Genomic DNA, 27624 nt, shown 5'->3' on the forward strand with positions numbered 1-27624 from the left:
TCATTCCTGAGTATGGCTCTGACTGTTCAATCATCCTGTTCCTATAGTGTAGATGTAGTTGCAAGCATTTGAGATAGGTGCAGGTAGAATTTAGATCTTCAAGCTAAACAGTGGTTCATAACTCTTTTTTATCACCTTCATAGTTAGAAAACCTAAACCTGTGTAAGGCATGTTCCTGGCATATATATTGGCAGTAAAAAAAACATGCTTAGAACTGCTGCTATCTTGGCATGTCATAAGAAAAGTAATAAGGAAAGCTGAGTGGTGAGTACTTACACTACTTCACTACTAAATACAGGTCACCTGTACTTTGAGCTACTATGTAAACAGCTTGAAGTTTTTTTCTAAAGAGGAGGAAAATTAAATGCTCTTTTCCAAAAGGGACGAGTTAATTATGCATGCCATGATAAAAGTGCAAAGTAAGGCACTGACAACCCAGAACTAGACATTTCAATATTAGAAAATGGCAAACTTCAGTATTTAGAGCTCTCTAAACTTCCTGAATCCTGTAAATTGCACTCTCAGGTGTTCAGCTCGGTAGAGGAGTAAAACTACAGCAGCCCTCACCTAAGAGAGGCAACTCTACAGACCCTTGGAACACCTTGAGCCTTTGGACTTTAGGGCTTGGTATTGTGCCACTGAGATCAACAAAAATTTTGCAATTTAAGCAAACAGAAATACAGCCAAATGTTCTATGAAAACAATAAGCTGAAATGAGAGCATTCATAAATGGTCAAATTGCCACTGAAACTTTAATACCCTGCAAACAGAAATTAAGTACATACCTTAGGGGTGAACATGTGACGAATTCCATCCACTGACCCATTAAGCAGCAATCCTCTGATCAGAAAGCATAAAAGTACCACATAGGGAAAAAGGGAACTAAAATACATGATCTGAAATACAAGAAGGCAAGGAAAAAATGTAACATGACATTTAACACAGAGTTTCATTTCAATATGTTCATTCACTACAGAGTATCCTTTGGATATATGACTGAACTGATAATCATATGCTCTATGAAATATGCAGAACACTTCCCCTTGTCTCTGTAGAAGAAAGCAAAATCACATGATTGTAAAAGAAATTAAATTCTGTACTGTACAAAAGCAACACAAGTGCCTGATGTATTTATCACTAACCCGTAAAGAACCTCTGCACTTCCAGGGAAATTTAGTATTAATTCAATGAGATGAAAACAAAGACAGAAGTAAGCTGTTGCAGAAATGCTTCTCTTTACAAAAGCACTTTGACTGGGTATGGCTAAGGTATGCAGCATGAACAGAAACCAATTTTGTCTTCAGAAGGCAAGGGGACAAGAATCAATAGAAAGCACATAACCAATGAATTAGATCACATGCTTGCTGTCAAAACAACAAAAAATAATAATCAAATCTGATCTTTCATTACCCACCACTAAAAAGTAAATTTACTCTGTAAAACTTAGTTAAATGATTCTCTAGTTAAACTTGCTACTTGTTTCTTTAACTGAAATGCCCCAAGGAGGTCACATAAATTGCCATGTCAGTGCCAAACTTTTTAATAGCAAAGAATTTTGCTATTGGGACAAATTGTTTTTCCTCTGAAAATCCCACCAAGATCAACAAACAGATCTAGCAAATCTTTCACCAGCTGGCTGCATGCAAAGGAAAGAAGACAAGTTAACAGTACTCAGGTGCAAAGGGATGGTAAATCATTAGTCAAAGGAAACAATCCAGAATCCTGCAATGCTGCTGTGTTAATGCCAGAAGCATGCAGTTGTGAATGCACTGCAGTCATAGGGTGAGTACACATGGAAACTTATTTCCTTACACACTCACAACACAGAGACTTAGGCTGCACAATAAAGCTAAGGTACAGTTACATGCAACAACTATGCTCATGAGAAGCAAAATTATTCTTCTTCAGATCTCAATTCCCACTAAATGACTACCATTTCCAATAAAATTGATAGAATTTTAATGCTTAACTACTAATATTTTTCTACTTGAGATTATACAAATGCAGGAGTGAGTCAAAGCACTTAAACTGCTCCTACAGATTTCATCAGAGTAAACAGACAGAAATGTCTGAACAGAATGAAAGAACAGAACAGTAATGTCCTGAAATGCCTCAAAATAAAACAATGTCATGCAGGTGAACAGCATACTCACTTTGCCTGAAGACTGAATGCCTTTGATCATGGCTAAGCATACCATGACCCAAGCAGCCAGCAAGCAGATAGTCATCTTCCAATTTAAACCCCCACTCTCTGACAGAGAGCTGGAAATATTCAGTGCTTCTCTGTACCAGTAATAAGTGGTTGCAGAACTCTTTTCACACTCTGGCTCCACAACTGTCAAACGTTAGCAAGTAAAGAAAGGGTTCAGGAGAGATATTTCATAACAGTGTTCTATCACTTCTCAGTATTTCTAACTGTGCCATCATCATTTATTAAAAAACTAAACTCACGGAACAGTCTTACGACATTGTCTAAAAGAAAAAGTGACTGCTATCAGTGAAAGCTTCTGGGTATATCTTTTAAAACACCCTTTTGGGATCATTTATTCCTCTGCATTATGGTTAAACCTACTCCAAGGCAGAATTTATTTCTCACTTCAGAACTAAACAGTAGGCAGGCTTAGATGAAGACATATATTGAATTTATCACAAATAAAATTATCTGCATATGATACTATGAATTACATACTATGAACACTACCTCTCTGCAATGAACACAAAAAGGAACAACTTTCCAAACATCCCTAGTAGTTCTTTATTCAAGTAGTAAATAAACCCACAAAAGATAATGTAAGAAAATTTAGGATCTGGAAAAAAAGGAAAAGAGGAAATAATTCACATTTTAATAGCAATAATAATACAAAATATGTACTTTTATAAGATGACCAAACTAAAGGGATAAGAACTTTTCATGCTGTCATAGAATATGTCCCTAAGAGATTATCTCATTACAGCAAAACTCAAAGGACTGGTTATCTCATTTCTATTAATTTACACAGAAAACAGTGCTCTTATAGGACACTTTAGAACACACAAATAGAACACTTTTGCACACAAATATCTTCTTACATTGTAGTTTTTCTCCTTTTTGTTTGAAAACCTCAAATTGTATATATTTGATGTGATTTTCAAGAACCTTATGTTAACACAGACTTACAGGTATGAGATGCATTTTTAACTAAAGGACATTGGTCCCACGGTAACGGATGCTGGAAAGACTGGGAAAAGTAAAACAAGCTCCATCCAATGATGACATTGTAGTACAGGGCCACAAAGAAGCATACCTAGTAAGGAGGAAAAAAAAAAAAACAACCAAAAAGTTACATTTAGGAAGCAAATAAAAATATGCCTGCTGAACATGCATATTTCTGTACATCAGTCAATGAACCTGATTAACCAAATTTAGTTTTATTCAACTAAATCAGAAGAAGGGAAGGACTTGTCCCTTTAAAGTACCTGACATTTTCTAAATTTTCACTTCTCTCCATACTTATTTATGTTATACCTACACTGTTACAGGCATTTTTCCTCCAGAAGGGCACTCTGTTTCACAGCTCCCAATTTCAAAAGAATAACAAAATACAAGTTGACTGACTTAACAGACATATATGCCAACAGTTTAAATGGATCAATTCAAGTTGTAAGATCTTCAAAAACACTGTAAACTGACCTTGATGCCCAGCTATAAATCAATGGCCTTTCCCTGCAGCAAAACAGGAAGTCTCAATCATGACATCTGAAATCAAGCAGCACAGTGTTAAAAAACTTACCACACAGCTTGCAAATCCAATTCCTCCAAGTTTGGGGCTGATATAATTCCACACACCAATACTCCCTCGACGGATCCTCTGCCCGACAGCAAGCTCCAAGAAAAAGAGTGGAATCCCTATTATCAGCAGCAAGATTAAGTATGGCACAAGATAGGCACCTATGAGGGGAACAAAGAATAAATCAGAGTAAATGGAAGAAGAGCCAGGACAAATGTGAAAATTGACAGAACAAATGTGAAAATTTCTAATAGCTTCAAATTTGAATTATTGTCCTTCATTGCAAAGCCTTTTGGATCACATGCAAGAATAATTTTAGCTGAACCTCACTCATATGTCTTGTAAGATATCAAAAACCCAAAGACACCTAATCTATAAAGCACTGTAACATGTTTGAGGCAAGTCTTTCTGTGAGATATTACTGAAATGAGTTATTTGTTTGAAATATTGGACATTCAACCAAACTTTTTAGAAAAACAGAATCATTGGGAGCTAAATCAACATTTCTTAGAAAACCCAACAGCTTGACCTGTACCAGAGCAGCAAGACTGAATATAAAGAAAATACAGAAAACACTCTGTACACAACATTCGGAGTGAGCTTCAATTATAAGAAGTTTCAGAAGACACCTATTGAGTGTCTTCTGAATGTCTATCTCCATTTCTCAGATGCTCAAAAAAGGGGATTTCATACTGTCCATAACAATGATGCTTCCCAGCTAAGCAAGAAAACTGTATCAGCCTGCTGCCACAAGGCTCCAGACAGAAAACAGAAACATGAGGTGGAATAGAAATGGAGTATTGTAGCTCTGTATCTTGCAGTACTCACCAACTCTCTTCTTCAAGTCATCTTTGAAAATGCAGCTGGTAACTTCACCTTTACATAAACACATATATAAAGAGCAATTCCTCTTTTTTAACGTCTTATTCCCAGGAACTGATCATACACAATTCTAACTTAAGGATGCATCTCCATTTATTTCAGGAAGTCTGATTACAAGCAAATATATCTAGCCACTAAGCACACTGACAAGTTCCAAGCCTAACTTCCTCCTTGGTGTTGTGGAGTATTTAGTCCCAGAGCTAATAAAACATGCAGGCATCTGCATAAGCAACTTGGCACCTGACTTTGTGTGGCTCTTAAGCTGCACTACAGACCACTGTGCTGGACAACTAACTCAAAGGCTTTAGAACTTCTGTTTGAAACTATTATAAGGCTAAGGGGAAAACCTTTGAGAGATGCAGACTGCAGGGTGTTGAAGCAAGCTACAAAGCAAAGATCTAAAGACCTCAGAAGCTCAGACTCAGAGCTGCTAACTTGTATAATCAATGTCTTCATCCTGTGATGAAAGAGAAGCTGAGCAAAGTTCAGAAACCATTTTGGCATTTATCCTCAACTCCACCTACGTCCTACTCCAAGTTCCCTCATCCAGGGTCAGCTTTCTAGGGCTTTTTTAGGAATCTATCAAAATGCACTGGCATTTTCATACCCTTAGTGGGCAATTTACCTCATGCAATACAGTTTATGTTAAAAAAGCTAAACCTTCCTAGGCAGGCTATGCAGGAGGTCTCAGATGTTCTGGTAGCATTCATTCCCATTTAGGTCCACTTGCCATTTTGCTCCTCACAAAGTACACACTAATTGGAAATCCCCTTCCATTACAAAGATCTTATAAATTCATGCAGTTAATCATGGATTAACTGCAGATTTGAGTTCAAGACTAGGGGGGAAAAAAGAAACAAAATCTGAGAAAAATGGGAGCCCCAACATAAGATATTGACCACCTGGAATGAGTCCACAGGCACCAAGTTGGTCACAGGACTGCAAAAAAGACATGGGAAAGTTGGGGTTATTCAGCCTGGAGAAGAAAAGGTTCTGGAGAGAACTTACAGAAACTTACAGCAGTACTAAAAGGGACCTACAAGAGAGCTAGAGACCTTCAATAAGGGCTTGTAGTGACAGGATTTGGGGGAATGGCCTTTAGATGAAGGAAGGTAGATTTAGATCAGATATTAGGAAGAAATTCTTTCCTATAAGGTTGATTAGGCACTGGAACAGGTTGCCCAGGGAGGTTTGGAACTCCCCATCCCCAGAACTGTTCAAGGCCAGTTGAATGGGGTTTTGAGTAACCTGGTCTAGTGGAAGAGTCCTTGCCTATGGCAGGGCAGTTTGAACTAGATGATCTTTAAGGTCCCTTCCAAATTCTATGAAAAACCACTGTCACACCAGACAAAGAATATCAGTCTCATGTGCCTCACAGTCTATGGGCTATATTACCAATGAAGTAGCTCCATGATATGCTATGCAATGATATGGTCTGACAGTCTCTACTGAAGCACTGTTTTTACTGAGGCAGCAGTCACATCCCTGCTCAGTACTTTGTGGTGTCTCTTGCAGTTCATCTTCTATGTGCATGTAATGGAAGGAATGCAAAGGACTGACTGGTTATTAAGAGACAGAAAAGAACAAATGTGAGGAAAATTGAGGAACAGAGGAACAACCACATTAAAAAATGAGGGGGACTATCTGTCTTAAAAACATGTAACACAGAAACCATTAAATACCCCTGACTGACTCTCAAACTTTCTGCAACACGGAATTTACATTGCAAGTGAGAAGCTTTGGCATCGCTGTCTTTAAAAAATCTGCTCACACAATTCATTGAAAGCCAACAGTACACAGGTGTTATATCATATAATGCTACTGTAAATGATACCTTAGATCTTAATTAGACAGATGTGCCATAGCTGAGCAGAGACAAACCTATACAGCTCAAAAAAACTGGGGCCTAATGACTTACCCTGTATCCCACTGGATGACTGTATTAGAGCAGGAACTGAACCCAGCTCTTCAGTGTCCCAGTCCACAACCTTAATCACAAGGCTGCAAAGTTAAGCACACATTTAAAGACTGGGCTGATGTGGGTGTTTTATGGTGCAGTATCAATGTAAATTGCAAGATTTATCAGTTAGACTCTACTAAATGAGATCAATAAATGTGGTGCTAAATCCACATTACATTAAACATGAGAGCTCTGTAATTCAGTGGGTAGCCAGACAGCAGAGTTCACCTCTACCATGCCAGGTTTGTGCAAAGCACCTGAAGTGCTGGTTCTTCTGATTGTTCAAACCTCCTGAGCTTCCTTCTGATCTTGTTCTTATCGCCAAAATGGACATAATGGAAAGTTGTGCATGTGTGAGTTTCAGTACAATAGAGCTTGGACATAGCTGGATTATACAAAGGGCTTCTATGCCCCACAGTCAACAGGAAACCACAGCATCTCTGGGCAAGTATTTGGCTGAAGTCTTCCCTTGAAGCTAGACATACTTCAAAGAACTCTAAGACATCCTAAGTTCATCCTAAAAAAGAATCACTATGGAAACATCCCAGCATGTCCCTTGCCTGTGCATGAAACCATGGGACCTTGCAGTTACAATATTGGATAAGGACCATTCTAATTTGAATTTGAATAACAAATTGGCCTTGAATAACATCCTACAGTCAGTTGTCTGCTACACCTATCAGCTAAGCTGCCTTCTGAATATTATAATTCTGTGTAGTTCAGGATCCCCAGGTCTCCTTTCTACACTTACAAAATTATTCAACTGTGAAGCCACTTTTTTTTTTGCCTGTTTTGATCTTAAACATTGGGTTCCATATTAAAAATAAAGTCATCTCAATAAGAAAAAAGAAAACCCTCATCTTTCTCTACTAGAATGAATGACAGAGATATAACAGATTTCACAAAGATTTCATGATTGTTAAAACTGTGCACTACTTTGATTTCCTTATTTTTTCATTTTAATCAAGCACCAGAACGGGATATCTGGTAAACTGTCTTTCTTGAGACTACCATAAGGACTACCTTTGGCAATATTATTGACAGAAGTGGAATAATGACATTAGTTTTGATTTAAGCTCTTAAAAACGCTCCAAAAATTCATAAAATTACATGATCAATTAGCAATTAAAGAGTTGGAAAATACTTTCAAAAGCAGTAACCCAAGGCGACATAACCATTACCACCTTGATACTACAGATTAATTTTCTTCTCCTAGCAATTCTTGCTGCAACCTGAAAAACTTAACTTTCAACATTTGTTTCAGCTGCTTCTGTGCTAGATTTTAATTAAGTGTCTGGTGTCTGATTTAATTCTTATTCAATCAAGGTAAAGTTTACTACTGTCTTGTAGAGTGATCCCAGCTCTTATCGCTTCCTTGACACTTACTAACAGAATGCAAGCAAGAAGCTGACATTCAGATGAGGATAAGCTGATTTTCAATGTCAAATGCTTAAATTTTCAAAGTAATGACAAATGAGCAACAAAACACTATAAATTAACAGTATACTAAGCTTCAAAAAGTAAAATTATTTACCCCTACAAAATGCAAACTGCTTTTGTCAGGAAAATTCTGATAATGGTTTTATGTTTTATCTGTAGGTATTTTTGTCTGTATCCTGATAGGATTGTCTTCCTGTCACTAGTTTCAGTTTCAGTATGTTCAGGTGTGCCTCTTTACAAAACTGTGCTTCAAGGGTGAATATCATCTTAGCCAAATAGCCTCAATGAAGAATTGCACTTGCAAAACAGAAACAAGACATTTTTAGTCCACTAAAGTACAACTATTTTGAGTCTGATAATACTGAACTCGAAAAAATTATATTGTAGTCAGTATAATTTAGTAGTCAGTAATTTTTATAATCAGTGAACTCAAGGTACTGAATATAAATTACTGATCCAAAGCTCCATCTCTCATTCCATACTCGAGTGTTGGAGTCCAAGGGAATATTTGCTTTGCTCCCATTTCTCTTGCATTAGTTGTTTGCTTCTAAGAGCACTGCAGAGGAAAAAGTACAACTGCTGTGCTTTTTCATTAGACCACAAAGGTTAATGTCAGTGTCTTGGTGTTTCAGTAAAAAATTCTGACAAATTAACTCTAAAAACTCACAATGTGACTCTACCCAGGTCAATCTTTTCAAAACATAATGGCAGCATCATCTGCTACAATTTTTCCTATTTTGCTTACAACTTTTATCTGCAATTGTTTAGTTCTTTCGACTGAGATTAAAAAAGACTTACCCTAAAAAAAGAAAGAAAAGAAAGAAAATCAGAAAAATTAAGTTAATGCTCACAAAAACGCAACACAAAATCTTTGAACATGTAGCACCTTGGAGACTCCTCCCTTTTCTTCAAAGTAACACAGTCATTTTAGCAGAATAGCTAATTTATTTTGCTTTTGTTACTTCTCATTATGTAACAGTATCATTATACTTCTGCTAATCCTAAAGGAAAATGACAACCAAACAGAACAAACTTTAAATATTTTCTTTGTTTGAAAATAGGGAAAGGTGTGCAAGGCTGTCCTCCAGATGACAGCTAGGAGCAGCAGCAAATTATAAATCCCATTTGCCACTATTTATGAGCATCCTGGCAAGACTGGGTGGACCTAAGCAGCTCATTTTTAAGGCTACCAAGCACAGGAAGCTGAGGCAGCTCTGAACCTGTGTTACACTAACAGAGGTTATGAAATTGTTATATAGGAACTGGGCTTATCTGAACAAACACACACATTCACCTTCATGGAGTAGAGGAGGAATAAACAAATCCTACGGTGCAAAAATGAAATTGAGCATACTCAGCTCCAGCACAAATTGTCTTTATCAAGAATCAAGGATGAAACAGCTTTTTTATCTGTAGGCTGCAAAGAGTGGAAGAGGGGCCCCAAGTGCCAGATGGAGTCTGGGCACTGCATGCCAGGGGTAAGAAGGACCTTTGGTGAGGACAGAGAGATCTACAGTCAGTTCTCAAAACTTTACTGAACATCTTCAGCCCCTATTTCACAGAGCCTAAAACTCCTTTGCACCCTCCCTCTCCAAGTCAAGAAAACCAGCACCCTGGCGTGCTCTTAGCTGCTCCCAGACTCTTTTTTCCACTCGATACATTGGGCATTACAGTTACATCCCCAGTGTGGATCCAAACACAACCTAGCTGTGTACCAGCCCTTTCTCTCACCTCTCCCAACAAACATTTTTCTGGGAGTAAGACAAGTGTGAAAGTCAGCAAAGAGCTACCCAGTCTAGTTTTAACTTAGTTAACTATAAAAAAACCAAATATTACTCTAAATATTTATGGGTTGCTATGAATTAAAGCAATGGGAGCAAGTGTTAAATAATCACAAGAAATAAATTGAAGGAAGTTGGTTTGGTAAAACAGACCAGACCCAGAGAGTTTGCAAACACATCTACAGACATCCAAATTCTCACTGCAGCATACTGCTACTCAAGTTACTTTTAAAGATGGTGTCACAGGTATCTCATTGTAGCAGGAGAGAGCTCTGACATTAGGAGTGCCATTATACCACGGGCCACAGCCATAAACAAACTAAATCTCTACTGAAAACAGAGTGGGAAATGCAAATTTTTTTTCCACAAAAATCTTGAATAACACATGTCTATTTGGGCTAACCTTGCTGTTTCTTACTTATGTTTGTTTTGCTGTTCTTGTCACAGAGGTTTAGAAAAAAGATAAAAATTGAGATTATTTCATAGTTAAGATTTGCCTTTTACTGGTGGCTTTAGTGTTGTAAGAAGGCTGTGAAGGAAACTAATGAGTAACTATGGTTTTTACTTCCTTTTGGTTTAAATTGGAACTGGATCTATCAGTTTGCTACTTTTTAATACACCTCCCTCCCCTCACATGGTATTTTCTAGATATAAGTTCCTTAAGCACAGGGAAGAAAATGAAGGTCTAAACTGAAGGTAGAGACCTAGTCCTACACTAGGAAAGTTTTCCTTATACCAAGAGACTTCAACAGGTATTTATCAGCTTTATCAGCAGAAGATTACAGAACTGTTCTGACACTGATGTTTACATGGGTTACATAAAACCACTCTAATCTTACCTAGAAAACTTATTAGAATTAATATGTGTAGCAGAAAACAGAACCTCATACAAAATGTGTGTAGGTTTTCTTACCATGTGCTTGAAGTTTTCACTCCCTCCCCCTATTCTTCTATGCACTTGTGACAATTATCTGTCCATCTGCACACACATACAGGCACCAATGGACTTTACACATTTCCAAGTTTTGTGTCACCTTCTCCATCTTGCATTATGATTAACTTGAAAACCAAGCAAGCTTCAGCTCTAATGATCAATTCCTTTTCTCTCTTGCTCAGAAGGCTGCCATTTGCTAAAATGGTGCAAAATTATTGTTAAAAGCCAAATACACTCTCGTCTCAGCACGTGCAGAAAACTTTGTATCTCCACAGACTATGCTATGCATCCAATTTCCTGCAATCACAGCACAGGAGAAAACACTTAAATTAAATCTCAAGTGACATCATAGTTACTTTTTCAAATTTGATTAATAAAGTGTCATAATCTTTGAAGATTGGCTGGTTTACTGTTTTGGGGGTTTTGTTTTTTGGTTTTGTTTTTTTTTTCCCTGAAATGTGAAATTATTAACTAACTTAATTTATTTATATTTGACCAGAATTAAATTTACCCTCACTGACACAGTAACTTCAAAAGCACCTGAGGGCATGAAACCAACAGCCCAAGGTGCCCACCAATGGATCCCTTCTCGTGGTTCAAAGGAGAATCCAACTGGCTTGCAAATTCCTGACTACATTAGACACAGACTTTCAAAGGAACACAACTACACAAAATAAACTGCTGTAGTCCATTGTCTCTAAGACTACAGCTTGGCTCCATACTTTAAAACAATAATTTATTTACTTTCTCTACAGAATAAAAGAGAAAAAAAGAAACTTAAATGATAGCAAAAAACCCAAAAATCTATTGATATAACAGAATTTAACTTTATCCTGAAGATAAAATATTTAAAAGCATAAACCTCATTTTTAGGGCTTGAATTGAGAGAAGACAAATAAAGAATTACACTTTTATCATATTCTAAGCTCATTTCTATACTCGTCAATTACATCAGTTGTATCATTCAGCTTTTAAAAAAGCAGCAGGAGTAGAATGCTATTCTTCATTTTCTGTACACATTCACTTTCTGTATCACAAAAGGAGGTTTGTTTTGAATTCAGCTTAGTAATTAGCTGCAATAGAGTGTGCATTAGTATATTTGGGTATGGTATAGCATTGGATGAGGAAGCATTCTGCATTCATAGAGGAAGGAAAGTTTCCAATCTCATACTTAAAACTGCCTTCAGGACCACAGAAGGCCAACTAACAAAGAGCTTGATGCCATTGTTTTAAGTGAAAGGTAACTTGTTATTTATGAAAATAATAGTAAACTGTTGAACAGCACAAAAACATATGCAGTCCTTTAATGGAATTATTTAAATTATTTAGCATCAGTTAAAAAAAAAAAAAAAAAAAAGCCAAAAAGACCATAAAAACCCTACTTTTTCCCTCCCAGAGTATTCTGAAGTTCTTACCAGAAGTAAATAATGATCAAATGGCCAGGAGTTAAAAGCAATTAGAAAGTAAAGTTGTGAAACTTAGTACCACTAAATACTAAAAGATCAAATGCTGCTTTGGTCTTTACAGTGGATGTGGTTTTAATGCCTTGATTTATTGTCAAACTACTATAAAGAACACTTAAGCACAATAACCAGGTCCTAAACAATACAACCCTCCATAACCATGTGTTATGGGTAACCACTGCTTTGAGCAGTAGCTAAGGTTGTATCAAGAGCTTTCTACCTTAAAATGAGGAAATGGCATCTTGGAAGAATCTGCTACTTACTTCAACAAATGCATCTTTCTAAATAAGGAGAATGTGAGATTTTCCTCATAGACTCTGCCACAAACTAAAAGAAAAACTTGACATGTTGGAGCAGGTTTGACTGTGGCTCTCTCTGCTAACTTTGTAATCTGAAAGGTTAGCATCATCATCTAGGTACAACCAGCTGTATCACAAAACTTACCTCCACCATTCTTCTGACACAGATAGGGGAATCGCCACACATTCCCCAGTCCCACAGAAAATCCAACTTGTGCCAGAATATATTGGAGTTTGCTGTTCCAAGCAGGTCTTTCATCTTCTACATCTGAGCCTTCTTCAACATCTACATCTTTTTCTTCTGGATCATCAACCATAAGTTCACTCTTCTTGAAGGCATCATCTGAAGAGTCCTCATTAGAGAGCAGGTCCTTAACTGACTCAATGACCTCATCATCTAGATCTCTTTTCACTACCTTGCTGTTCTTAGGCATTTGTAATTTGAAACAAACAGCAAGGAGATGATGTTCAGCTGAAAGAGATGGACACTGAAGCAGACTCTCCCTCTGCTTGGGACAAAATACTCAATAAAAAGACTGAAGATAGTGCCTGATGGGTCCTTGATACGAGAGAATCAAGAGTAAGGACTTCTGTTTCTGAACACTTGCTCTACTGAAAGTATCTGTGGAAAAAGAAATTAAAAAGGATATTATATTATTATGCAGAAGAAACTTAATTTTGAAATTGTGTCCTTTGTTTTACCCATTTTTGCATATCTCAGCGATTTGACAAGACGAGAAAACAAGAAGAAAGGGATGTTAAACAACTTTCAAATTGCAGGGGATAAGTCCACTACATGGTCTAAAATATTTTATAAAATACATTTCATTACCTTGTTAAGGGTTTTGTTTTGGTTTAGTTCCTAAGGACTGACAGGCTAACTGCCCATACTTTGATACCATACCAAGATTTTTCTTATCAGGCATAAAAGGGTATGCACTTTACATAAAATGTAGAAGCCCAACTCCCTAATTTCCTGACTTGATAGCTTTACTTGAATTTATTAAAAGTATGTTTTAACCAAAGTAAATTAAGTTTTTCAGACCATTTCAGAAAGTCACGCAGCAATTAAAATTTTGATAGAAAGGATGCACCTAGTATTTGTTATTTTCTTGTTACTCTTCATCCTGGAATATATAATCACAGTCACAGTTTGAAAGGAGAGATGCTCATCTCTTATAGGCTTTGATGCTTTAGATATTTTTAATTGTTTACTGTTTCTAAGAAACTATCTGAAATATTTGAAATGCCAGATCCATTTTAAAAGCCTACTGTTTCAAATGTGTATGTATAGAAACAAAAATGCATTTCAATATGTGTTTTTCTTAAACATAATCATTTAAAAAGACAGACTTTCTTGCAGCTGCCATACAAAAGGCAGCCATAAGATTTTGGGGAGGAATGTATTTCAATAAATTCTTCACTAATCACATGGGCTAAAACTAGTGTGTGCAAAGCCATCTGCACAATTAAGAGTCTTAAAAGGGATTTAGATTAGGTGTTAAGCTTCATGAAAGCTCTGAAGAGAGCTTCTGTAAAGAATACACAAGTAATCTAATCAAGAACTGCTGATGAGAATCAGAAATGACTTCAGGAAACATGAGACCTTACAGCTTTTGCTTATGGACTTGCTGCAACATCTATCTGGTCCACAGTCTGAAGGCTGCATCATGTCCTGACAAAATCCCCTGCACTGGAGAACTGCAAGGTGCTGTTCACACAGCCACTGAGAGGTCGAGCACCTCGCGGCTGCTTCTGTGCCAGAGCCAAAGGAAAGACACTGAGCCACTGGAACCCAGCCCACAGCTTATCACACTGAGACTTCACAGAACCAGAAATAAAACCTCTGCCACCACAAGTCCTATCAGCAGCCTCCTAGCCCGACAAGGCAATCACTTTTTCCAATAATTCCCAAGGATTTGGAAGTTGAAGTTCACTCCAGTTGCCTACTGAACTCCGTTGTAACCTCTTTTCACTGATTCCCTAGACTCCGGTCACTGTCTTCTCACTTTCCCTTCTGTTACTGCCTCCTCTCAGCAACTCTAGCTCTGGCACTCAGCCCAGTTTTTTTAAGCATAGTAGAACCTACTTGGCTTGTGATCTGCTTCATGTTCACTTCTGTCACTGAACGGTTCAGGGTCCTATAAACCTTCCTTCTGACATGCAGTGGGACTGGCACCAGGCTTTGCTTTGACTGATACCAGTTCTTCCAAAAAATAAAAAAAAAATTAAGTGTATGAGCTATACAGAGAACATGAGAGAAATCCTAATACTCTATCCTGTGTATCTGGGCTAAATGAATGTCTGTGGGGCTTCTTTTCATCTATTCTCTCTTTTGCATTGCAGTCTTCAAAGGACTACACCCTCTTCTAGTTCATACATGATTCAGTGGCTCTTAGTTCTGACTGAGATACCCTATGCAGAACCAAAATGCAAACATAATACATTAAGCTGAAGCATTTGAGTAGTCCTAATGGAGCTCTGGGACTATAAGCCACAGCATCTGGTACTTCAAATATTACTTTTTGTCACAATTCAAACTTTTTTTCCCTTTGTTCCTCTGATGTAAATTAGAAAGCAGCTTCTCAGTTCCAGTAATTAGTAATAAATTCAGGGATTACATTAAAATGAAACAGCTGCACATGTGAAACGACATCAGTATTTGTCTCTTAAGTCTGAAATCCTTCTCTAACTGTAATAACAAAGATTTTCAGTCAAAAAGACACAAGCCATAGATAAGTACTTACTGAAATGTTTTAAAAGGTCATACCTGTTTTAATTATTTTAGATAGAGTAACTTGCAGAGCAGCAATCTGATTTATCTGGAGCTCTCACTGATGAGTCACTTCCAACAAAAATTGCATCACTCTGTCCTGTCATGCATTAAACATTGCACTGCTATGCTTCAGGATAAACTGGGCTTGAGACTTCTACTCCTATCACAGTATCATAATAATTTCCCTTCCATTAAGCAGTATGCTACCCACAAAAATATCACTCTATATACTGCAACACTTGCAGGGCTTGAGAAAATGTGGGAGGCATGCTCAGCAGACTGGTGCATGGTTCTAACAGGACTGCTTTCTTAACTCAATGCATCATCACCAGCCAGACTGCACCAAGGATGAGGACAGTCCTTCCAGACACATCACAAATCCAAAGGCACTCTCCTACTGTCAGATTTAGCAACTTTTCTCTGTATTAAAGGAACTGGTACTAAAGCAAATAAGGAGTCCTCTCTCAAGAGATATCACCATCAAGTGCAAATGTTTGAAGTGAGAACCCAGCAGATTTGTGCAAGGAGTCCACTGCCCCGTGCTCAGCACTCCCAGAATGCAGTCAGTGACATGCACAGAAGCTGCTCTTTGATCCAGAACAAACCTGCACAGGAGACTGATTTCAAACTACTCAGCTTGAGCCAGGTATAGATATGAATGCTCCTGGGTGAAGTCTGAACAGGGAGAAAGAGTGGAGTTACTCACCAGCACTGATTAGCTGAACACAAATCACTGAACAGGCTTTCTTTCTCCTCATCAGAGTACTGACCTTGAGCACAATGCTATTCTATGGTCCCATATCACTTGGATGGGATCTGGTTCTGAAGTTCATCAGAACTAAACTAGTAAATATCACACCAAATTCTGTTAAACATCTTCAGTGAGTTCCAGTACTTTTTACCTTCTATGCTGCCTTGTATAGAAATAAAGAACTATGTGATGAGACAGGTAATTTTGTAAATCCTTAGTAAAATGGGAATTTGTTATGTAGATTTTTAAATTATACTTAGGAGAAACTATCATTATATTACATTATATTTATCATTACATTAGGACTCCAAGACCTAAATCTTGTCAAGTATTTTAAAACATTACTATGATTTAACCAGTACCTTGGATTAAAAGTAAAATATCTAAAATATAATTTGGCCTTATTAAAGCTGTTTGTTTGTAGGTTGTATTTTTTTTTCTGTCTTGAATTTGATCAATTGATTAAGTTCTCAGCGTCTCATCCTTTTCATGACTCAAATGATGTAACCTGTCAGATGAAAACACTGAAGGGAAATTTTTTTTTACCACATTTATCGGCAAATATAATGTTTTTCTGGACTTTTCCATGACTGAAATGAGAAAATAAGAATGATTTTCCTTTTTTTAATTAAAATTCCATTTATAAAGAAATCTAAAATTACTCTTAAACTGAGCTGACAAGTGTGTATTGTTTGATGGAATTCAACAGAATGGAAATTGATGAACAGTACATGGTTCAGTTAAAGGAACATTTAGAAAATTATTCTGTCACTGAAATAAGAGCAATCAATAATCTGAATTGGCATAAACAACTTTTGCAAAAACCTCACTAAAACAAACATTTGAGCTAGATTTTAGTTATGTCTTACTAGTATTGTCCTTGATATGCTAATACCTATTTCTTTCACGTACTGAATGATGAAACAGTAAGACTTCTCTGACTTTTCTGACATCAAGCAAACTTCAGACCCCAACTTTCTCTCTCAAAACACAGGAATTTTGTCATTTTTTTCCATGGAAAAAGAATCAACTCAATGCACCAGCATGCAGAAGTAAAGTAACCTGATTAGACCTCCACACCACTAGCAGATTAAGCAATAATAATCCCTTACAACAGGGAATTCAGACCCAAATTAGCTCCCTGGGAGATCCACGCTCACTATAGAACTTTTACTTCAGCTTCAGGCCTGCATTCAGAAATGCTGGCACAGGGAGATAAGACTTGCAATGCCTCCACTGACCAAACTTGCAAGCATTTGCAGAAAGACCCAAAGGAACAGCATTAGTCAAAGCACCAAAAGACACATTGAAAAACATCACTGCCTGTCATTTTCTCACAATCTTTTTTGCAAGGAATGCTTAGTAAGGGAGTTGTCCTGGTTCTGTTCAACACTGCTGCTCCTCTTCACCATTACACTGGCAGTGAATCCTGCGTTGGGCTCCTTCCGATGCACCTCCATCAGACAGATCTGCATGCCAATCAATACACACATACCTACTAGAAGAACACTGTACTTCTGGTTCTCTCAGCTGTGCAAGACCAATAAGCAATAAAAGTTACGAGGCTGGAGATTTTCCCAACATGTACAGAAAAAGAGGCACAAAAGGATCCCCTCACAGATTTGAAAGTATGAGTACAGCTGCCCCATGTTCTTGAAAATTCACCACAAACCTCTATAAAAAGCCACTTATAAGGCAATTTCATGTTTAAAACACCCCACAATACTATTGCAACAAGTGCTATAACTAAGTATTAACAAACTTCTAGCAGTGTTTTTCCAACATAAATTACAACACAATAATTCTTACATCGCGTTTCTTCTTAAAACCAGCACTTCCCTCTGAAAAGGAGACCCAAAAATATTATTTTCTAACACAGTGCATTTTTTATTTTATAATCTTATTTTTACTTCTGATGGAAACACAGTGATTTGACAAAATTATTTACATTTCATTTTTAATGTTTTACAAATAATCCTCAATACCTTTTTTTGGTTCGATGTTTGTCATTGAAGGGATTAAAGAGAACAACATTGTACTCTTCATAGCACTGCATTCTTCCCTGAGGAAGCAGTTACATACCAACATGCTGCTGTGAGGGTGGCAAAATGCAATAAAAAGCAGCCAGTTCACATCACTATAATCTCAGTTTTGAAAGCAGATTATGCCAGTGTGGTGTGCCAGTCCAGTTCCACCAGCTTGAGTCTTATGTTCCTGATCACCAAGTCTTCCCTTTGATTCCCAACAAAGAAACCAGTATGGTTAAGCAGAGGACATGGAACTAAAAGTCAGAAGGGTCACCATGACACATGTTCATAAAAGATTTTTATTGGTTTTCATGCCAAACGTTTCAGTCTGCATGAAAGTGCAGAAGAGGTGCCTTTTGCACCAAAATGAAATGTACAAAATGCATCTCAAATATGAGTCAACAAGCTGGGAAGAAAAAGCATGATGGAAACAAGCAGTACAGGAAATGAAAACTAAAGTTTTAGGTGCAACACACAGCTGAAAGTCTGTAAAAAAGAAATCTATGCAGACAGGATGTGGGGAATACCTAGTGACCATCATATCTGAGTGAAAAAGAGAGGAAGAAGACTGCAAGAGCAAACCATGGTTTTCATGGGAGTACTGCAACTGTGAAGAATGGCTATCGCTGGGGGAATCTGTGTACAGATAATTATTTCAGGAAGGGCTACACTGTGTTACAGTACTCATTGCACAGACTGAATTACTGCTGCAATGCAGCATTGTGTTCTTGGGAGGAAATAGGAATCCACACCATAACCTTTTTGCCTAGTCAAGCCCATCTCTGTCTATAAACTGAAGCAACCATTATGCTGCTCTTCAGCATGAACTACATGAACTAGCATTTTTTCCTACCTAGTTTAATACAGCCTGTCAGTAAGACATAGATTCAATAGGTGCTTAACTCAATTGCAATTAATGATAATGATATTCTATACAGTTATACTTGTATTAGCATGTATCAGAAAACATCACTGAAGAATGTAAAGAAATCTGTTATACATTCATTCTAAAAAGATAAGAGCTCTGTGAGCTATACATTAGAAAAAAGTTTTTATTCTGGTGTCTACAACAGAATCATTAATACTACAGCAAAGCTATTTAAAAATGCCAGACTGAATCCACCCTGCTGCACATACAGGTAGTTATACAGTCTTTAGTGACACTGCATGTTTCATACTGCTAAGAAACTTGTTGTCCATTCATACAAAATTTTTTTCATGGCTTTATCCTACAACAAAACCCTGCACAAACTCAAATGCAAAAAAATTCTGGTCCAAATTAGTCTCCTTAAATTTTAGTTACGGGAGAATTCTTCCTACTATTATAGAACAAACACAATAAATTGACAAAATCAGCAAAGTTTCTTTTTCAGGATTGTTCATTATCAATAGACTTGATCTTAACAGCTTGTATGACTACTGCCAAATCCCTGGCCCAACAGAAACATCTAGAGACAGAATGTTATAACCTAGAGCTCTTAAATGTCAGGGGTTTTTTTCACTGCACATAATCTCTAAAGAGTTAATTTGCCCTGATGTAGTTTCTCGCTTCTGCACAGGTTTCTCAGTATTTTCTTCGCACAAATCAACCTCACTGAAATACTTCAGAGACTTACAGCATCAGCTAACTGCAACCTCCTCTTCAAATGGAGAAAGTATATCACTAATTCAGCGGCTTTTTCTTATAAGTACTTCATTGAAGGAACAAATTCAGTGGTACCACTCCTTCAAGTGAAGCAATCTCAGCCATTATGAAGAAACTCTACCCCTGGTTGGTCAAACTCAAAAGGTGCAACTACTGGAAACTTGAAACAAAATCTCCATATTCTAAACTCATCACATAAAATACAAGAGAACTATGAGTTTATTGTACAATTTTATCACACTTCTCCGAAGTGAGAGGATGTAAAATTATATTTAATATTTCAATAAAGTATTAAAGTCACTTAAGTTGCAGAATCAATTGCTGAAAATTAGAAATTACCTGACACATAGTTGCCCCAAGACCCTAATTCTCTGACCTCTGCGCTTCAGAATGCATCAATAAGTCAATGAAGTTGTCCTTGGGAAGAATTTATGTGATTACTTCTTCCTCTTTTCTATATACAAGCAAAAAGCCAAACTGAACATATGGGTTAGCGGAAGTCTTACCTCTCATCACGTCTGATTATTTGATTTCATTACACAAATCATGCTTTTTTTTCCCCCCTAAATTGTTTCAATACATTTCCTGAGTAATGGCAAGGTTACTTTGAATCAATTTTCAAGGACAAATGGAGTTGCCCAAGCGGCTACCTGCTGATACGTTAAAGTTATTTTCCAGCTGAGAATTCTGAGATCTCCAAAGTCATGTGTAAAAGCTGCTACCATTGCTATGCTGATCTATTAAAATTTGGGACTGAAAACTTCTTCCAATATCAACAGGTATTTTGTCTTTTAATTAAGAACATTACTAATGGAGATGAGTGAAAGAACAATGGAAAGTAGTTGGGAAAACAGGTAAAAATGTTCTTAATGTTGTGCACACGTCTGGTAGACTACTCTAGAGAATTTAAAAAAAAAATATTTTCCCAGAAAGATTCTACCACAAATACTTCAAGTGGTAAATCCATACCACTTGAGCAGTGACTACTCCTTAACAATGTCGTCTAAACCAAATTAATACCTGCAATTAGTAGATTGTGTTTCTGAAGAATTTGTGATTTTTTTTCTGACTAATTCAGCTTTTGGAAAATTTTGTGCATACAAGCGTTTGCAATATGGAAAAAAACAACTGCAAGAACGACAAGACATGAAAGGTCAAAAGGAATCAGGTTATGCTGTAAAACTAGTTTCAAGATGCCTTAGCAGTTTCACATACTCAGTTCTCTGTACTGGTGACACATCTGAACAGCTATGAATGGTTTGGTTTTTCATGCACAGATCAAAACCAATGGGGTTTTTTGTTCTTCAGTCTGAAGTGCAGAGCTGAGCCCAAAGGGAGTGTCCAATTCGCACTGCACGCAGGCTGTGATTCTGTGGTTATCTTAATATGGGGTGTGGGTAAACAAAACACTTGTATATTAGCCAAAATGAAATTAAGCAATCTTTCCTAAGTATTTTTCATAGTTTCCTTTCTAATGTGAGGCAGATAATAGGAAATATACTGCTAAATAGAAAGAAACTGATTATGTTGTCATTGCCTTTTAATCAAATGGAGAAAGCTGGCTGCACAATACATCCAGCATACATTCATATGACATCAGATAACAAAATCTTTACTTCATTTACACTTTTCTTTGTAGGGGGGAAATTGGGTCCATATCCTATGGTATGCCACAAGTGACACACAGATGATAACATACTATTTAGAAATTATTAGGCTTATCTTAGAAACCAACTCTACAGCAGTGAGCTTGTTATGTAGCAGTAGCACACGGAAAACAAAATAGTTGATGATAATGTGGTTTTTAACAAGTAAAACACAGTGTGATTTTCTTAAATAGATGTAATCCCATCATAACTCTCACGTGTGCCAGGTCGGTGTGACTGTGCAGACATATTACAATCACCTCATTTACTTCCACAACAAAAGCAAAGCCTTGCGAAGAAATTCCAGTTCGCTATAGCAAAAAGAGAACAAAACCAGGCACTACGGGCATAGAAAATTAGAAGGATTAATAAGCAAATAGAAGAGAAAATTAATCACTAGGAGAACACTGTAGGTATGAATCTACCCTGTGGACATGTCGTGGTACATGTTGCGGGCTGCAACCATCAAAATCGCGCACAAAAAAATAAATCCAAGAGGCACAAAGGTTGGGAGAAGGTCCTCATTACCATACCCACCCAAACATGGCTGACACCGGGGCGCACCAGCCCCCGGCCGCGGGAGGTGACCCCGCCTTCGCGGGGCGAGAGACGCGGGTGGCGCGGCACCGGGAGGCTACCGTGCGGCCCCGCCGGGAGACGCCCACGCTCCGCAGCAACAATGCAGCGCCCGGGCCCGGCCCTCGCCCCGAGGCGCGTCCGCCCGCGGCACATGGTGGGGATGGAGCCCACGGGCGGCTCCCGATGGTGTCCGGCTCCCTCAGCGGCCGGCTCGCCCCGCTCTCCCCGAGCCCGGGCTCGTCCGTGCGACGAGGCACATCACGGCGGCGCTGCCGGGGGGGACAGCCCGCGCCCCCGCTCAGCACGGAACACGCGCTACACATGCATCTGAGATTTTTTACGCAACACACAGGAGATGAATGAAATTTCTTTCACTCTGTAAAAGATCTAAGTTCCTCGTCCTTGCCAATAGCAATAATAACAATAAAGCTGATTAAAACAGCCCCGTACATCCTTTTACCCTACCGCCGACTTAAAACACATGGGCGGCTTCTAACCGGCGCTCGCTATTGTTTCCCGAGGGGCCGGTTCTCCGCGCCAGCGAGATGATGGCACCAGGGCGAAAGCCCCGGCTGGGCTGGAGGGACCCCCGACCCGCAGGAAGGCGGACGCCGGGCGGAACCCCCCACACATCCTTCCCCTTCCCGCCCGGCGACACACGCGAGGCGGCCACGCTTCCCCGCGGCCGCAGCCGCATGGCAGGGCTGGGAAAGCGCGGGCCGCCCCGTGCACCCATGCTCGGCGCCGCGCCGTGCCCTGCCGTGCCTTACCTCCGCCCGCCGGGCGCCAGCTGCGAAAAGGGGGGGCCGGGTGCCCCCGCGGGCGAGGATGGCGAGCGGGGCCGTGCGGGCGCGGGGCTCAGCGGCGGGCAGGCGGTGGCAGCCACATGTGCCCAACCCTCACTGCGGCGGCGTTTAAAGACAGACATAAAAGCGGCGGGGGGAGAGGAAAGGGGAGGGCAGCGCCGGGCCGGGGGAGCCGCACCTCCTGACGCAGGGAGGAGCGCCCACCCACCCGCCTGCAGCAGCATCTCTCTGCCGGAGGCGGGCGGGCAGGAGGCAGACACGGCAGGGAGAGGAGAAGGAGGCCGCCGCGCCAAAATCCCCGCGGCCACGCTTAGGCACCGCGGGTGCCTCATTTCTATCCTCATCTTCATCCCCTGCCGCCTCCGCCTCTCGGCGCCCAGACTCGTGGCGGTGCCTCAGCCCTTGTGCCGCTCACGCTGCGAGCGGCCGCTCTGGCCTTGCTGTTGGTGGGGTAGCGGCACACGGGCGGGGGCGGCCTGGAGGCGGGAGGTAGGCACACAGGGGAACACGTAGGTTTTCATACGTGTGGAAATGAGGGGTGTGGGACCCAGGAAGGAAGAGAGGTCTGTCGGAAGGCCGCAGCAAGTGCAACACCTAAATGCTGGCGACCGGCAGGCGGCTGGGGGCGGGCTTGGAGCGGGATGGAGCGACGGTGAGAAGAGTGGAAGGCACCGACCATCCCCGTGGTGATGGTGCACAGGTCTTGTAGTCCTTCCTGACTCCTGCAGTTGCTACAGTCGCAGGAAGGTGATGTTTGGCTTCAACGCCTCCCCGAAAGGTTCTGTCATTAAGTGTTCACTGTCTTTCGGTCAGTTTTTTCTCTGCTTGCGTTTCTCTTTTGGAAAAAAAAAAAAAAAAAAAAGAAAAGAGGCAGATCGATCCTGTCTAGCAAGGAAGACGTAGTAAAGATGAGGAAGTGAGCTGTTCAAAGGCGCGGCAGCCAGGTGGGAGAGGCTCATTGGCTTTGCTGAGGATAGGCAAGATTGAATAGAGATTGAACTGATTTTAATGCTCGCTGTGTGAACAATTATTGCAACAGCTTCAGTCTTAACCTACATAACCTTACTACACCTCGTGAATCAAGGAGAGATTTTCCTCCAGAGTATGGAAGGTAGTCTGCCTATATGATTTGCATTTCCTTCATCTTTTACTGAGAAACCTGTGATACAAACTTATTTTCATTTCTGCTTCATTATTAAAAGTAATTCATCAGAGCATTGTGCGTTTCTTGCTATTGGTGCTAGTTCACTTAACTAATAATTACCGCAGTGTATTTCAATTATGTATAGAAACAGCCCTGTAGACAATAGATTATGTACTCACTGAATATTCTTTGCAACTCAGGAAAAATGAACTTGCCTTGAGTAAGTTTCTAACTGTGAATTAAGTTTCTTTTACACTAAGTACTAATAAAAGGAGGAATTTATGCTTTCACTTGCCAGATCATGAGTGATACTTTTATTTAGTAAATTAACTAGATGACTACATAGTTAATTGAAACAGGAAGAGGTCATTTCTGGATCTCTTTAAATTCTGTGTGCCCTTAATGGTGAGCTTAGATCTGAGGTAGGGTGCTACACACACAGACACAGAGAAATCCTCATTTGCTGGTCTGATTCTCCAAGTGCCACTGCTTGTGACTCAGGAGATTTGAGGATAGAGAGAAAAAAATCTAAGTGGAAAGCAAGAAATGCCAGCACGACAAAAATCATTATCGTAAAAAGCTAGCCCAACTGCTGATGTACAAAAGTTCTACACCATCAAACCTTTAGAGAAAAAAAATGCAGAAGGAAAGAGAATGACTGGGAAAAAAACAGTTATGCCAATTTCATTCTTCTAGGTTTTGCTATCTTGTCACTCATGTAGAGTTTTAAATGCAGTGAGTTGGAAGAGACCCACCAGGATCATCGAAGTCCAAAGTCTTGGCTCTGCACAGGATGACCCCTCACACACCGTGTGTCTGAGAGCATTGTTTGAACTCTTCTCGAGCTCTGCCAGGCTTCATGCTGGGACCACTTCCCTGGGGGGCCTGTTCCAGTACCCAGCTGGGTGAAGAACCTTTCCTTAATATCCAACCTAAACCCTGACATAACTTCAGGCCATTGCCTCAGGTTCTGTCACTGGGCACCACAGAGAAGAGATCAGTGCCTGCCCCTCCTCTTCCCCCACTGAGGAAGGTGTAACTGCACTGAGGTGTCCCCTCAGCCTCCCCCAGGCTAAACAGACCGAGTGACCTCAGCCCCTCCTCACACAGCTTCCATTCAAAGCCCTTCACCAACCCCGTGTCCTTACCCTGGAGGCTCTCTAAGAGCTTCACGTCTTTCCTACGTGGTGGCGCCCAAAACTGCCCCCAGCACTGGAGGTGAGGCTGCCCCAGTGCAGAGCAGAGTGGGACAATCCCCTCCCTTGCCCAGCTGGCAATGCTGTGCCTGATGTCACCAGGATAGAGTTGGTCCTCCTGGCTGCCAGATCACTGCTGACTCATCTGCAACTTGCCATTATCCAGGACTTCCAGGTGGTTTTCTGTGGTGCTGCTTTCCAGTAACTCATTCTGAATGGATTCATGGATTTCATGACTGCATTGCCTGGTTTTGTGTTCTGGAGACACTGAGAAAGGTGCCTCATTCTTCCCATACTAGGGCAAATTGAGTACATTGCAAGCATTGGCCCAGTCTGTCCATACATCCAAGGTTGCCCCATCCCAGGTGCAGAATCTGACTTTTGCATGAAGTATCATTAATATTCTCAGCACATATAAATGACACTTTTTCACATGCTGGATAAATGCAGAACGAGTATTGTATTTTACACCTTTTGAATCTGTCACTTTGGTTAATATTGTCTTAATGTTAGCTCAGCACTGAGTTTAACCTTAAAATATTGCACTCCAGAATATTGTAGATTATGCACTCAGTGATATCAGTAATTAACATCTATACTAGTTTGTGTAATAAACAGCCATTCCTATTATTTCCATATTTTTCAAAAGGTTTCGTGATCTAGTAATTCTAAATCACTTATGATCCTTTGCAACTTTTTATTTTTTCATTTTATTAAATGTAGTCTCTTTGGTTAAGAACTGTAGTAATCTATTCAAGAAAACAAAAATATGCTTTGTTTCCAACAGTAGCAGTAGGATTAATTAAAAAGAAAGAGATGCTTTATATAAGTTGTGTATTATTACTGATCTTATGATAATGAATATGTTGAGGAACTTCAGCTGAACAGAACAGAACCACTGACAAGTCACTGTGACTTTTTATTGCTGCATCATTCTGGCTGCTCTTAGTTCTCTAGGAGATGGCATCTGGTCAAGATTCTGAAGGAGATTTTGCCTTATTGCTCAAGACACAAATTATCCCTTTGGACACAGCAGGCATAGTAAGCATGGATTTCCTGACTACAGTTTTTTGTGTTCTGGAGACACTGAGAAATGCACCTTATTCTCCCAAGACTGGTGCAAATCAAGTACATTGCTAGTATTGGGCCAGTACAGAGATTAAAATAGTTCCAGGGACACTGTCAGTTGAGGGTATGGCTAGTTAGGGTTTGAGATAGGTGTTTGAAGTTTAATTTTCACTGAATTGAAAGTTTAGATGTAATTAATGGAATGGTATAGTGACCATAACTTCTTTTGCAGAATAAATTAAATTACTACCCTATTTTACTCAGAGAAGAGAGAACTGACATTCAAAATATTTAGATAGATATGAACTATCATGTAAAGTAAAAGTGTAGCCATAAACTTAGGAATTTTGGTTTTGAAAGTAATCCAGAACCTACTTCTTACTAAAGAATGCTTCCATGTGTTACGTTCATCTATGTGACACATTATGAGAACCTTAGAGCTATATCCTCTGAGATCCAGTGCTCACCATAAAGTCATAGCAATAAAATCATACCCAGGGGAAGTTCTTTCTGAACCCCAAAATTCACTGAGACTAGAAGAAAAAGATTATAGCAACTCAAAACTCTGCATGAGTTAAAAAATAATTTGCTCTCATGATGTGCTCTATCTGAGATGATCCATTTTCCAGAAAATTTTTAGGATGTATTTTTTTAAATAAATTAATACTTCTATGATAGAATGAAACAAGTAGGAACTATTATTTCAATTACTACAATTCAGAATACCATGTCAATAACAGAAACTAATATTAAGACAAAAAAAAAGAGCACTTATTTTCAGAAATCCCCAAAATGCTTTTACAGATTTAACCAATGATAAAATTATTTCTGTGGCAGCCAGGAATAAAAAGCAATTGCAAGCCATCCATGAGAGATGCTTAAATGAATTTAGGCATGTAAATGGATGTTTCTATAGTGTTTTTGAAACCAGCAAAGGAACCTCTGAAACTGTGCTAAGGCACATAGAAAATAAGAACATTATTGGTAAAGGCTATCATGACTTCACTGAGGGCAAGTTGTGCCTGACATCACCTACCTGTAACTAGGGTTCCTTCTGGAACTGTACAAAGCATTTGACACTGTCCTGCATGAATTCTACTCTCCAAACTGGAGAGACAGATTTGGTGCTGGAAAACTCTGTGGATAAGGAATTGGCTGCCCAGAGCTGCAGCCAACAGCTTGGTGTCCAAGTGGAGACCAGTGGGGTTCCCCTCAGGGGTTGGTAGTGGGACTGGCACTGCTTAACATCTTGGCTGGTGGCATGGACAATGGGATCGAGTGCACCCTGAGCAAGTTTGCAGATGGCAGCAAGCTGTGTGGTGTGATGGACATGCTGGAGGGAAGGGATGCCATCCAGAGGGACCTGGACAGCTGTGACAATGCAAACCTCATGAAGTTCAGCAAGGCCAGATGCAAGGTCTTGCACCAGGATCAGGGCAATCCAAAGCATAAACACAGGC

The 27624-nt window shown here is 39.5% G+C and overlaps 1 protein-coding gene and 1 long non-coding RNA gene across 2 annotated transcripts in view; both read right to left on the reverse strand.

Moving 5' to 3' along the window:
* The window catches only part of SLC6A15 (solute carrier family 6 member 15), a 35545-nt gene extending 12695 nt beyond the window's left edge, over nt 1-22850 (reverse strand). Inside the window, exons 1-6 of the mRNA XM_009086688.4 lie at nt 22721-22850; nt 12672-13148; nt 3771-3928; nt 3158-3284; nt 2154-2335; nt 786-896 (exon numbers count right to left, since the gene is read on the reverse strand). Of these exons, the coding sequence (XP_009084936.1) occupies nt 786-896; nt 2154-2335; nt 3158-3284; nt 3771-3928; nt 12672-12960 (867 nt within the window). The 5' untranslated portion in view covers nt 12961-13148; nt 22721-22850. The remainder of the gene's footprint in view (nt 1-785; nt 897-2153; nt 2336-3157; nt 3285-3770; nt 3929-12671; nt 13149-22720) is intronic.
* On the reverse strand, nt 3935-12661 carry LOC127059089 (uncharacterized). Its single transcript, XR_007776533.1, has 3 exons — nt 10744-12661; nt 6568-6650; nt 3935-5588 (listed from the first exon to the last, which is right to left on the reverse strand). It is a non-coding gene; the product is annotated as an uncharacterized LOC127059089 (long non-coding RNA).
* Nucleotides 22851-27624: the final 4774 nt, after the last annotated feature.

Source organism: Serinus canaria, chromosome 1A, assembly GCF_022539315.1.
Source record: "Serinus canaria isolate serCan28SL12 chromosome 1A, serCan2020, whole genome shotgun sequence".
Classification (NCBI taxonomy): domain Eukaryota; kingdom Metazoa; phylum Chordata; class Aves; order Passeriformes; family Fringillidae; genus Serinus; species Serinus canaria.